Source organism: Echeneis naucrates, chromosome 1, assembly GCF_900963305.1.
Source record: "Echeneis naucrates chromosome 1, fEcheNa1.1, whole genome shotgun sequence".
Taxonomy (NCBI): domain Eukaryota; kingdom Metazoa; phylum Chordata; class Actinopteri; order Carangiformes; family Echeneidae; genus Echeneis; species Echeneis naucrates.
In genome coordinates this window covers 9,934,506-9,948,957 of record NC_042511.1, presented here as the reverse complement: position 1 = coordinate 9,948,957, position 14,452 = coordinate 9,934,506, and the positions used below count along the sequence as shown (strand labels likewise).

Here is a 14,452-nt window from a genome sequence, read left to right as displayed (position 1 = left end):
AGGATGATTTGTTACAGCCTTGTATCATATAGTCTCCAGACACAGATGTAAATGTTTAGATATAAAAAGATGAGAAGAGAAATATCCAGTTCAATACCTAGGTTGAATCACCTTTAAAGGAACAAAAGTGATGAATTCTTACTTATCTCACCCACTCAAATAACCCCAACCTCTCAAGACTGAAACCTGTGACCTGACTTGTCCACCTGTGAAGTCTTTTTTTTTTTTTTTCCTTTGCATAGTGGATTAAAAACACAACTGAAGCCCCAGCTAATATACCAGAAAAAAATTGATCCTTGCCTTCAAGCATTGCTAGATTTCACTGTTTTTCCAATTCCCATCATGTTGAATGATGGAGACTGGATGTACAGATGTGCACTCTGTGTGAAACCTCCTCTACTGACAGTTACTGCAGCTTACAGAAGTTGTGTTGTGTATTCTAATGCCTTACTTTTCTCTTGGTGGTTCACTTTGGGAGCGAGAACCAGGCATGGTATCAGCACCCTTGGTAGCAGTGATACCAGTGATACCAGTGGGTGGCTGTGTCCTGTCTGGTCCTGCGTTGGTCTTGGTGCCAGATGGTGGAGCTTGGGACCTGGAGCGCAGAAGCTTCCTGTCACGCTGGGCCTCACCTCCCGTGGCTGGGTTGTACAAAGAGGTGCCCAGGCTCCCCGGCCGCACCCCTGACCCCGAAAACCATTCTCCTGATTTGGTGAGAATCTCCTGCTGCTTACGGCACAGGTTGCATACCCACATCACCTACAGGGGTTGAAAGGACAAACGTGTTTGCAAGCTTGTGCAAGCTGCTGTAGCATTAGAGAACAATAGACAAATGGAATTATTCACAAATGAGGCATATCTGTGATACAAAAATCTGTGGCATAGTCAACATTTACCCAACACACATGATTTTTATTGAACATAGAGGGCCTAGAAACCAACAGATGAGGACAGTTTTAAGCAATAAATTACAGTTAATATTCTTATTGTGTCAGTTAGCTGTCTTTCTTCTGTTGCCACAATTGGTGGTGTCTCAACTTTAGGAAAAAAAATGTTTTCCCGTCTTTCCATTGACACAGATAATCAGTTAGAGCACTGAGTTATGACAGGCTGTGCTGTTTCATCATTTCAACATTGCTGTTGAATACAGCTCTGAAAAAAAAAAAAAAAAGCTCTAAAAAACTCAACAGGTCCTGTTTTACTTCTCCTGTGGGTTCTTTCTTATGTCTTATGGCTCTTATTGTACTGATTTATAAAAAGTAATACTTTCAGATTGATCCATATTGGGATCATTTTAGAGGACTACAAACGCTGTTAAACGAGTTCCAATTAAATGTAAATTACACTGTCCTGCATATATATATTATATATAATAATAATGCTCATCTCACAGGAGGGATATTAACATCTTTCTAGTAAGTTCATCAACTTTGCAGTGGTTTTCTATGATTTATCCTCAAACTTTATGAAATGTATCATTACATTAAAAATGGAAAATTGATAATCAGAGACGTATTAAGAACCAGTGATAAAATTGGATTCTTCATCATGACCATATACTCACATGCAGCCATGGCTACTGAATATCACGTCACTTCACCAGCAAAAAAAAAAACAAACAAACAAAACAAAACAAAAAAAACCCAACAGGATTTATCTCCCTTCGTATCTATAATCCCAGCAGTTTATTTCCCAGAGAATCAATCCAAAACGAGGAGAAACACAGCGGTCCCTTGTCTACTTCAGGATATTGGAATAAATTAAAAACAGAACACCTCTGGGACCTCAGGAAACCCCAAAATATTCCTCCTTGATGGCCAGTGGGATGGACCGTTGGCAGTCTGTTTAGCAGTTAGTAGTTAGTGCACCAAAGCACATTCATCTTGGCCTGATTGAATCCTAGTTGGCGCATGTCCAGACTAATCTAAAGTAAATCCAGTGCCTGCACGGCCCACAGCTGTCAGGCAGCTGCCCAGCTACACACTACAGTCTCTTTCTCTCTCTGTCTTTCCCCACCTCTTTACCTCATCTGAGGGGCCACAGATTACCACTGGCCAGTAATCCACCATTATTCAACTCATCAACTAGGCACACTAGGTCACAATTCAGAAATTCTAACCTATAGTGCCCCTATCGTCCATCATTCCTCCGAGATGCATACTATTTTCCAGTACAGGACGGGGTATGATTTTTTTTTTTTACTGTAACATTTACGAAAAAGAAAAGATTTGTTCTTTGCAGCTTTCATTTCCGGCTAAATCAATCAAAGCAAAGCTTTTTCACACCTTTTAAACCAAAGAAGCAATTTACAACATAACATTTCTGCAGCTTTGGCTAATGAAAATTTGGATTCTAATATGTCTTTGTCGAGTTTTTAATAACTGCTGAGATGGACATGTGTCAGATGGCGCACTTAAATACTCGAACTGTTTGTCAGTCAAAGACTCTTTTGTCAAACAAAAGTGACCGTTTACACAAAGTTTTTATGGACCTGGAGAGGCGGTAGCTGTGTGGTCACCTCAGTAACCATGGCAAGTTTGAGGTTTTAATGTCTGCAATGTGCACAGCTGGCTGAAGAGCCAATCATTAGAAAGCATTCTGTGGTGCCAATCGGGTTAGAATTAGTAACAACAGAAAAGTGTCAACATTTTCAAGAACCAAAAGCTTGGACTAAAGTTTAGCTTTTCGTGTACAGCTGTGTGCATTTCAACGTTGTATTATTTATTGTAGTGTTACATTAACGCTTTATTTATAAAGACTCCTCTAAAACTTGATCAACATTTTATTATTATTATTGTGGTTATTTTTGGCTCGACTGAAATGAGGCATCATGGCCCCAATGCAAGTAAAAACTGTAAGTAACCTGAACATTTTCTTTATTTCAAGAAGATTACAGTAAATACAGTAAATACAGTACAGTAATATAGTCAATCACTAGTTATTGTACTAACCCTACTAATACTAGTTATTTCAAAAAGTGAGTTTCACGTAAACCCCTGAAAATATTTTATTTTCACAGCTACCACTGATTTATAGCTGTTTTAAAGAGCATATTGGACCTCAGGGTGGGTCGTTGTTTCATCCAGCCAACGTTCAGGGTGAGGGGCAGGGTACACCCTGGACAGGTCGCCAGTCCTTTCCACGAGACCAACACACAAAGACAAACAACCACTCACACTAGCATTCACACCTACAGTTAATTTAGAGTCACCAGTTAACCCAAACATGATGTCTTTGGAGGGTGAGAGGAAACCCATGCAGGCACGGGGAAAACATGTAAACTCCTCAAAGAAAGGCCCCAGGCTGGGAACCGGACCCACAAATTTCTTATTGTGGGATAACAACGCTAACTGCTACGCAATACACAATTACACAATAATACACAAAACAGAACATGTAAAATTGATATCAGACCATCATACAATCAACTTCCTGAGAAGCCACGTTCTTACTCATGCAAACTGTATTTACAGTGAGGAGATAAAAGATAAACAAGTTTGACTCGTAAAACTAAAGGACGATAATAGTTAAGGTTTTCCAAACAGGATACAAAAGTTAATTAAAGAGTAAATGAAAAAGTTTTTGACTAGAGTTTGCTATTTTGATCACTGCCAATACAGAGAAGGAAAAGTTCTAATCCATAAAATGAATCCAGAATGAAATATACAGGAAAGCACTAACAGGAGTGTGTTCTAAAACCGAATATAGCAAAAATATCCCAAACTTCCATATGTTTGTTCTGTGCTTCAAGGCTAGAGGGAACAAGAAAGTTAGAGCACGCAAACACACAAACAAATAAGGGATACGAGACATGCCTAATCTCCTCCGTTTAGTGTGTGTAAGAGACTCATGTATGTTCAGTTGTGCTTGCTGCATAGGCCAGTCAGAGCATGATGTCAGATCCTGAGATGAGCCAATCAGCTGCCTCCGTCCACAGGCAGCCCACTCGGCTCACCTCTCACTGCATCACTGTTGTGCAGCGTGATGTGTGACTGTGTTTGTGTGTCACTGTATATATGCATACAGTATGTATATGTGTGTCAGAACTTATCAGATTGTTAAAAAAAAAAAAAAAAAAAGAATTTAGATTGCCTGAAATTATCACTGTTCAAGAATTTCTATATCAGGGGTTGACAGATAAGTTTGGCCTCACGCTGAATATTTCCAAAGCCAAAATATGGCAAGACAGAGCAAAAAACAAATCCAAATTTAACTGAAAGTGAAGAAAATTAGGCTGTTATGAATGATAAATGTATATACTAACCACATTCTGGACTCAAATTAATTTAGATAATGATTTCACATACTTGTATATGATAATTAAGATGTTACCCACTCCTCCTAAAAGTAAGCTACGTCATTTATATGGGATTGATTGTTTACCTTTACGTACGGTGGCAATAGAAACATATACTATAGAGAAACATGGAGCCATCAAAACAGAGAAAAGTTGACAGTGAAAATAGAAAGTTTTAGGAAGAAGAGACGCAAAATATGTGTTCATCCTACCTAAATTTCTAAATGCAAAGTCTCTAGGTCTGATTTTTTAATTTAAACTTTTTGGTTCAATGAAAGGAAGCACAGTGGCAGTGATTAGCACTGTTGCCCCCACAATTAGAAGGTCACAGGTTTGATTCCCAGGCCTGGGGACTTTCTGTGAGGAGTTTGCATGTTCTCCTGTGTGCCTGTGTGGGTTTCCTCCCACCGTACAAAGGCATGCTTGCTTAGGTTTTAATTGGAGACTCTGAATTGTCTCTGTGTGTTGGCCCTGTGATGGACTGGTGGCCTGTCCAGGGCCCCACCCTCACAAAATGTGAGCTGGGATTGGCTCTAGCACCCCCTGCAACCCGGGAACGGGAAAGCAGTCGAAGATGAAGGAATGAATGAATGAATGCCTTTTTTCACTCTCAGCATGGTAAAAGTGTAATAAGCTTCTGACAGGGATGGAGTCTCTATTTTTGACATTAGAACTATAATATGGCATTTAGGTGGGATTATGTGGGTGTGATAATGTACAAAAAATAATAATAGTTACAAATAAAATTTTTTTTCCAAAATAATCTGGTGGGCTAGACATTATTGGCTCTACACCTCTCATCCTCCCTTCCATTCTTTTCCTCCACTTCAACTCTTTTCTCCTCCTCTCATTTCCTTTATATCTCTATTTCTTTTCCTCTGTTTTGTTTCTTTCCTCCTAACTTCCTTGTCTTTTTTGAACCTTTCCCTCCTCTCCTCCAGTCTCCAGTGTCTCCTTTCCTTTCCTTTACCTTACTACCTATCCTTTATTCCTTTCCTCTCTGTCCCTCTCATTTTCGTCACCTGTCCCCTTTCATTCCTTTGTTCCACTCCCAGCCTTCTAGCTCTGCGGACACACCTGGCTGACTTTGAAAATGAAGACACCACACACCTGTTACTCACACTTCTCTCTACCCCAGCCCCTCCCCTTCATTTCCCACCCCCAGTGCTACTCCAACCATCTGCTGACAAAACGGTGAAGGCATGTTTTGTCAGCAGCCTTCGGCAGCAGTTCCCAGGGAGAACAGCATTCATTTAGGCCTGAATTGTGTGAACCTCAGCTTTCCCTTAAACAGGTAGTATATATTGGAGAAGGGAGAAGGGGGTGGTTGTTTTCAGTCAGTGTGCGTGACCCCACCCTCAATACACACACATGCTGCGACAGAATGACATATGAGGCAGCACTGGGTTTAAACTGCCATCATTCAAAGAATGGTAAATCCTGAATGGTGGGAAGAAAGATGACCGCAAAAGCCATAATGCTCCATTTCCTCTAATAAGGTGATAGATCAACTCTGAAAGCAGACGGCCGTTCAGTGGTGAGGAAGGTAAAGCAGAGCTGTTGTAGCTGTAAATCCACACTGCTTTTACATTTCTGATCACAAAGAAGTTTCGTTTTTTGCTCCATCTCAACTTTCAAAGCAATTTCTCAAAAAGACTTCCACACTCAGATGCTGATAATTATAATGAAAACATTACTGGAATGCAAGTAATCAGAGCCCAACGTGGATGAGAATATATGCAAAATATTCCTTCTTCCTTCTATTCCCTCTTTCTTGTTGCTCTATCTGTGACCTCAGCACAGATGTTACCCTGATTTGATAATAATGCATCTCACAGGCAAAAGATGAATCCTTAATTTTGTTCTTTTACAAGACTACCTTCATGATTTCTCTTAATGAAAGAAATCAATTGCTTGTTTGGAAGAATGAAGTTTTTGAGTGCAGTGCCATAGCTAGGAAAGTGATGCAGCGGGGTTTTTTTAAAAATACATTAAAAACGTATCTCTAAGGTTCTTTTTGTTGCGTTTTTACCAGAAAGTTAACAGTGAAAGGATGATCAGCGTTGGGCACCCAAGCCCATGCCAAGTCGGCAAAACCTTCTATATGGCCAGTAATGGCCTCATGAAATCAAAATGCCGAAATCTTTGCTTCTTTATTGCTTGAGCTGCTCTCTAGTGTTCCGACACGGAAACTGACAACAGGAGCATTGTTCGCTATTATCAAACTTGCTCTGATGGAAGCAGCATTCTATCTATCGACCATCAGGGGGTGAATTCCAATCTCACTTTATTCATGATCTCAGTAAAGGTTTACCTGATGAGTAGCTAGTACATACACATACAACACAAGGTTCATTTGTAAATGACTGATTATTTGACTAGAGCATGGCAACCATGTGATTGAAAGGCTTTTCTAAAACAGAGGATAGAGTACAGCGCACATAAGGTCTTCCCCTCACTCATTCTCAGCTCCACATTGTCCTCAAATATGGTTTGTATCGGTTTTAAAAACCCCACGACCTCAACAGACAAATCACAAAATCAAGACATTACAACGGTGGCTCACAAACCAATGGTTGACATCATGGTGGGTTGCCTGTTATTAACTAGTAGCTGTCAGTAGTGATAAACGATTCGAAGAGAGGCAACATTTTATTCAAAAGGATTCGACTACTTCAATAAAGCAACACATAGGAAACATCTGAAAACAGGAGGATGTGCTGTATACAAAAGCTTGAATGGACCAATGCCTATGTCTCTTCTCAGGTTATTTATGTGATATTCTTTCCAAATCTTGAGCGGAAAAAAAAAGGAAAGAAGAAAGAAAGAAAAAAAGCATGACGAATGATAAAATTAGCAATTAAAAAGCTTCAATTGCTGTGTTTTGTTGTGATATTGCTCCAGGCACAGTTAAGGCCCCCCTTCTGTTTCAAAATGATTGTTTCTTGTAATGGGGCTGGGAAAAACCCAAAGAAGAAATAAAGGAGGGTGAAACATGGGGCGTAATAGCCACAAGCAATCTAAGCCATCAGGAAGTACATGATGTCGAATGGGGCAATTCAACACAACCAGTCATACACGCTCTAATATATATAAACTAACCGCTTCATCTGACGATAAAACAGAAAGTGAGCAGACCTTCAATGTAGGCTTTAATGCCTCATTCCTCAAAATAACAATACACACAATTACTCCAATTAGGATAAATCAAACATCATGAATCAAGCCATGATGGGATTTACAAGTATACCGTCTGATTAATAATAATCATTGTTTTTCCCGTTCGCCCTTTTTTTTTTTTCTTATCTGCTTCTTTGATCTGTAGCTTGGTTTTAAATTTTCCTAAGTGTACATTCCCTACATTAAAGTGCAGTGTCAGCTTAATGTCATGAGCAAGACTGCGTCAGTTTGAATCCGAGCATGTGTTTCCATCTGTGTGAGTTAGAGTGAGTTTGCTGGCCATAACTTAGATCAATCTACAGGGTGCCAAAATGTAGGGCCATTCACATGAAATTTTCACCAGAGTTTGGAGTTTGAGTTCCCAACTGAGATATGTGCTTGATCGTTTTCTCATTATAATTTCCATTAATATCTCTCCATTTCATTGTCCTTAAATTATACACCGTAAAGACAGTAATAAGCCAGTAATATGAGACTGACTGGTTTATGTTGGAGTGACGTTCCTTCCATTCTGGATAATGGATGGATTCAATGGTGCTTACTGGAAGATTCAGAAGTTTTGAAATATGCCTGTAATCATTTCCATTGACATGTTTTGCAACAATTAGGCAGTGAAAGTCTTGGGAGAGCTTGTTGCTTTTGCCCATCATGAGATGTTTCTGGTGTGACGCTTGTTTAAAAAAAAATAATAATAATAATAATTTTTATAACCCCTTAACCATCTACTTCCTCAGCTGATATTGATTTGTACAAACAGGAGGCCTTGGTCTACGGCTTTTCCTAAAGGTAAGTGGAGTACTTTTACTTTTTTCAGTTTAATTACACTTTATTACAAATACCTTTATTTATTGACTTAATGTTTGGATTTATCTATATGTGTGGATTTCTTGAGGCAATACCAAACTCCGGCAAAGGTTTCATGTAAGTGGAATCATTGGAAATATATTTACTGAAAAGAACACGTTGACATGTTCAACACAGCGGGGGACTCTGTAAATATGAGAAACACCTGCAGCTGTAGAAATAACATTATTTATGTTATATTACAATATTTTACAGCATTGATGACACCAATGATATATTTGATCCACCTCATCATACACAAACATGACTTTGATATTAATTATCATTTGTGTATCATTAGTGTAGGGAGATGTTATGGCTTGACTTTCCTTGAACTTGTTTTAGTGTACATTTTTTGTTTTTTTGAGTAGTGTGCATTCTTCGGTGTTCATGTACATTTCTTCACACGTCTTTTTGACACCATTATACTCTCAGAGTAAATGTATAAGAGTGTGTGGGTGTGTGTGTGCTTTTGGACCCAGTGCCCGCCTTCTCTCCACTGGGAGGCAGTGCTCCTCCACAAAGGACACAGATTGTCAGTGGTTCGTTCCCTTTCTGGGAGCCATCTGGAGCTGACATTAAACAGACATAAACAAAGACTCTGCCATTAACAAGCTATAGTACCAGCAATAGCAGGGTTGCCTAATGCAGGCCTATGATATACATATCAGCTTTGGCACACACTTCTGAGCAAGCTAAGCCTCTAACACATACAGAAACTGATATTCTTGACACTGTTGAGTCAACAGTCAGTTTAAATGACCTTTCGTTCCCGACACTAAAAATAAAATTTCCAAACATACATTGACGGAACTTCCTTGATACACAAGAACGTTGTTTCTGTTTGTTGTTGTTTTTTTTTAACTTATATTTTGAAATTATGTTAAGAGCAAACTCAAGCTCATAATAAAGTCAAAGAACCTGTTTTAACATATCAGCAACTGATGATTGCTAAGCTCTGCCTCCATCACAGCATGAGAGCTGTGCAAGATTTACTTTCTGAAATTTTCACATTTTTGAAACAAACAATAGGTCTGAGATTTCAAACAAACTGATATTTCAAGTGTGCAATAGTTCCTAGTAGATGTTTGCTTTGGCTTTACAGCTTGCTGAAAAGTAATACAAACTGCAGACATTTTAATGTTTCCTGTGAAAATTATTTTAACAGGAGAAACTTATTATTATACTTATTAAACTTATTATAACTTATTAGAAACTATGAGCTTAATTATGGTTTTCTGGGCTAAATACATAACAATGTGCTAAAAAAACTAAAGATAAAGCTTGTGATTTTTAGCATTTAAAGGGTAAGGCCTCAAGGCTGAGGACAAGAGAGAAAACAAAATCAGAACAGCCAGTTCTACTTGAATAAAAATATCAGTTTATCATATTCATACTAAAACCAAGTCATCTGGATTCTCTTGTGTGCTAATGAGAGAACTGATCATGGACAGCATACAAAACTCTGCTGCCTTACCTGGGTGCATGTGTAACAAAGAATTATCCTATTTCTGACAGTTGAAGGTTCAGCAACATCTAAAACTAACACTCTCTGTCATTCCCTTGCCCATGTCAGACTTTCAGACAGGGTACAACAGTGACAAAACTTTGGCAGAATCTTGCAGTGACCAAGCATTGAGGGGAAGTGGACAAAGAGGAACATATACCCGACCCTCTCCCGTCTCCCTATGGCAAGGCTGGTCTGGTTTCAAACACACAGGCAGGGAAAGCATGCACAGGCATGAGTGTGCATTCATAATGCATTCAGATAAAAGGTCTGTAGGGTAAAGAGCTTTCTTATATGCATGCCAGCTGAAATGCCAATCCAAAACCCCCATTTTCTTGTTTACCATAATATCTACAGCCCCCCTCCCAGCACAGCCATGCCTATAGCCATAGGAAGAGGGGTTGGAATGGGTCAGACGATTCAGACACCCCTGCAGACAGCCTATATTACGACTCATGCTCACTCTCCCCGCCAGTTACAAAATTCAGGGTCTGCATTCATTCTCAGAATTAGAGTAGTAATGCAGGTTCAACAGCCAGCTGCCCTGGGACTCCTTATCTGCATTTATCAGTGTGACAAGATCTGAATGTGGGCCTGAATTTGTGTTCTCATACTGTGAATGAGCACAGACCCAAGTGTGGAGGGGAGACAATAGTAGTTGACCCATGCAGCAAAACCCAGTGAGCCTTACCCTGTCCTTCACTATGAGACACTTTGGAGGGGGAGGAGACAGACAATGGACAGAGAATTAGTCAGGTTTTACACTAGTGAGCAAATCTGGCGAGGACACATAGTTTCAGGTGGCTCCACCCCACACAGTACAGTCATTTCTCTGAGAAATCAAAATGAAGAGAAACTATGAACTATCAGGGACTCCCTCTGTTCAGTTAAGTCAGTAATCCATAAGTGGATTTGTACACACACTGGCTGCATTCCAATCCAATAGCATGCTCTCTTGAATCTGATGATGTTGGTTTTTCAACCCTTTTTCTTCCATTGGAAAATTATGGGCCTGGCCAATATGACAGAAACAAAATTCATGAATCTGTGTAGGTTCTCAGTAAATTTAGAAATTTTAAATCAGAAAAGAGAGATCTCAACTCCAGATTTGAACACAGTCAGCAGTTTTACCTTCAGGTAACACAGACATCATATTCACAGTACAGAGAAAACACAAAAAAGATGCTAACCACTTTGTCCTCCTTTGATGCATGCAGTCCAGGTAGCAGTGAAAATTGAGAAAAGGGAAGGAGGAAGTGAAGTTAAGAAGGAAAGGATGGAAAGAAAGGGTGAAATACAAAAGAAACAAAGATGCAGATAGGGTGAGTAGATGGAAAAGGAGATTGGACAGATCATGTGGAAAAAAAGGAAAAAGTCAAGGAGAGAAGGAGAGAGGGTGTGGTGCAAACATTTGTTAATCACATTCCGCAAATCACACACTTCATATTCAGTGACAGTATGAGGCAGTCAGGACAACAGTATGTTAATGTAAGTGACATGCATGACCCAGCTTGGCATGGCCTAGGTGTGACTCAAGACCTGTGACAACATCAGGATGTATCACAGCTCCTCAGCGCAGGGAGGAAACTGGGACATTAAAAGCAACATGGAGCACATCCTTCCACAGCCCTTACCTTTACTGGGCCTCTTATCTCAACACAAACAGCCTTTTATCAAATATTCACCAACAAAGTTGTGGTCCTTGTTCTCATTGTTGTTCATCATTATTTCTTGGATACAATAGTCAAAGAGGATCAGATATTTTATTATTTTAATTTCAACTACATAATGAACACAAATGAATAAATCTATTATTGCTAATGTTGGGGGGGGGTTTATAAAACAATATGCCCATTATGATGGGAAGCAGGATGGAAAGCTTGGATGGCGTCTGTGTAAGCCTGTTGCTGTGATGCCTTCTGGAGGGCACAGGGAAGCACTGCACCGCTTTGTCAACAGGAATTGATGAATAATTAGAATTTTAGTTTGTTCACAATATTTTCAAATCATCATTACAATTTCACTGATTTCAAACAGTAAAATAAATGTCTGAAAATCAAAGTGTTTCTCTGGCATTTTAAAAGCAGCTTGCAATAGAGATAAATTATCATAAATACGTATTATAATGCAAAAAACATTCACTATAATATATGAAAATCATAATTTGTTTGCATATGACTAACAAATTTAGTAGTACTCAAAACGGGATATGACACATTTTGTGTTGCCATAAGCAAATGTGAAATTACATTTTGCTCCCCAGCCCCTGCTGACCACATTTTTAAAGGTACTTGGATAAGACGCAGAGCCCCAAATTGCTTCCCATGGTCAAGCTCATGGAAGCTTGCTTGCAACAGTGTGTGTATAAATGGGTGAATGACAGCCAATGTGTAAGCATGGTGTAAAGGACCATTTATAGACAATTAGTGATTATAGATTAGAAAACAGTTTTTGTTACCAGCTGGAGAAGCATAGCTGGTATGGTTTTCACCATGTGTGACTGTTTGTGTGTCATCATGGCAAAACAAGACACCTACTGAAGCACAGACTCGGTCAGAGGTCCGTCTGTGGACAGATATTGTCCTTGTGGCATCATCACAGCCTCGACAACACTGTCACTAAACTTCCCTAAACTAAACTGTAGCTGAAGTCTGACTGAAGGCCAGGTTCAAATATTTCTGTGGTCTGTGGTCTACTTGTGTTATTATGTGTATGCTTTAAATGCAAACTGGAGAAAAACATTGTGTTGCTGATGCAGAGTAAATGAGCACTATGTAGACAGGAGATAAGGCTTTTTTGAAACAAAGCTAACACTTCCCTAATCCTGTTATTCTGCTTGGCCTACTGGACAACCCAGGGCAGGACCGCCTAGACTGAAGGAGCTTCACTATGAACACAAATCTCACACACAGGATACACACAACCACTTAAAAGTGTACATACATAGAAGAAATGGAGTTGTGTCGTGAGAAATGTATAAGTCAAATTGCTAGTTATAGTTGCGTCATTATAAATGCTGAAGAATTGGGATAGTGATTTAAAAAAATGCCTCTACTGTAATCTTATTTTGAAAACAAAGAAACTAAATGTTCAATATGTAAATAATTATTCCAAATGTGGCGGCTGGATAACAATTGAATTATGCAAAGGAATAATATACTGTATATATTTTGTATTTGGTGTCTTAATTTGACAGGAAACAAGGGGTTTGATTGAACTTATTCTTCATGATACTGCAGCCTCACAGACAAAAACAAACATATTCTATCACATTTAGAAACACAGGGTAAATCTACTCATTGAATAAGCCTATATTCAAAACACATTTGCACTCAATTAATTATTTAGGCCATTGAAATTCTACATGGATCATCTCAAGGCATTACATTCCATCATAAAAAAAGGCCTTATTTAAAAAAAATAGCCCCAGTGATTGGTGTTATTTTGAACACAATTTGTCCTTGAATGAATCTTTGTTATCTTTATTTGTTTTATTTATAGCTGTATTAACATCCTGCTAGTCTCTTGATTTCAATGTAACAGCCAGCCTGCTGTGAAAGTAATATTAATGGCTTCACCAACAGGGATACTATCTTTATCCCCCAATTTCACTGGCCTTCAAGTTCTGCATACATGCGGTGCCAGTTTGCTTCCCAGCTGGGATGGGCGGATTCTGAACAGATTGGGGACCAGCAGGCCAAAGGTGGAGAGCCCATAGTCAGGTAAGATACTCAGGAGGCGGTCCTCTATCTTGGTTTGGAGGACAGCCCAGTGAATGGTTGCATGGAAGAGGGCTGGGACTTAAAATAGCACAACGTGTTTGGTTTATGGATGCCACGCTCTGTAAGCTGGTAGTAGAGTTAGATTCTTCTTGCCACTTGAATTTGTAAGATAGGTGAGGCTCCACTCAGTTTATTCATTATGTATTCACATTAACAGATGTTTTCGTTGTTCATTATTTTGCTTTCTGGGCAAGTTGGATGTAATTTGGACAATGATGCTACCCGTGGGATGATGTTAAATTACTGATCACTGTTTTCTTCCAATGCCATTTGGTGTTTAGTGCCTATTAGTAAATGTTAGCATGCTAGCATTTACGATCAACTAAAATCATTGCTGTGCATGAATACATTCTCACAGTACCACCAGCATGGCTGCAGACCCTTGTTTACACATCATCATGGTTTTTCCACCTTCCCTGCCATCCACTCTAAAGAGCAATATGAGATAATGCTGACAGGGAGACATAACTCTGTATGCTCAAAAACTCAGAAACCAAAATCCTGCTATCTTTGTCATTTAGTTTTTTGCTGTGAAACAAGGTTTCACAGCTGGAATATAGTTGTTGCAATTATGGGTGAGCATTGCTGACCAACCCTTCTCCTTACAGCTGAGGAGCTAGTCTGGTAGCTGAAGCGGAAGACAGCAGTTCTAGTTCTACTCTGCAGCCTTGGTGAGCTTAGCAAAGCACCATATCTTCCACATGTACCATCTGAGCAGAACAAGAACAACTGTCACTGGCTGCAGTCCACAATAGCCACTGCATGTGGAAAGGCATTAGGCTGGATGGGCCGAGGCTGGTTGATTATGACTGAATGTTCAAATGAAACAAATAGCACATAGTA

The 14,452-nt window shown here is 39.4% G+C and overlaps 1 protein-coding gene across 1 annotated transcript in view; it reads right to left on the bottom strand.

The window, feature by feature from the left end:
• Positions 1-14,452, bottom strand: part of LOC115041091 (regulating synaptic membrane exocytosis protein 1-like) — a 67,688-nt gene that overhangs the window by 29,567 nt on the left and 23,669 nt on the right. Inside the window, exon 3 of the mRNA XM_029498390.1 lies at positions 452-759. Coding sequence (XP_029354250.1) covers positions 452-759 — 308 coding nt within the window. The remainder of the gene's footprint in view (positions 1-451; positions 760-14,452) is intronic.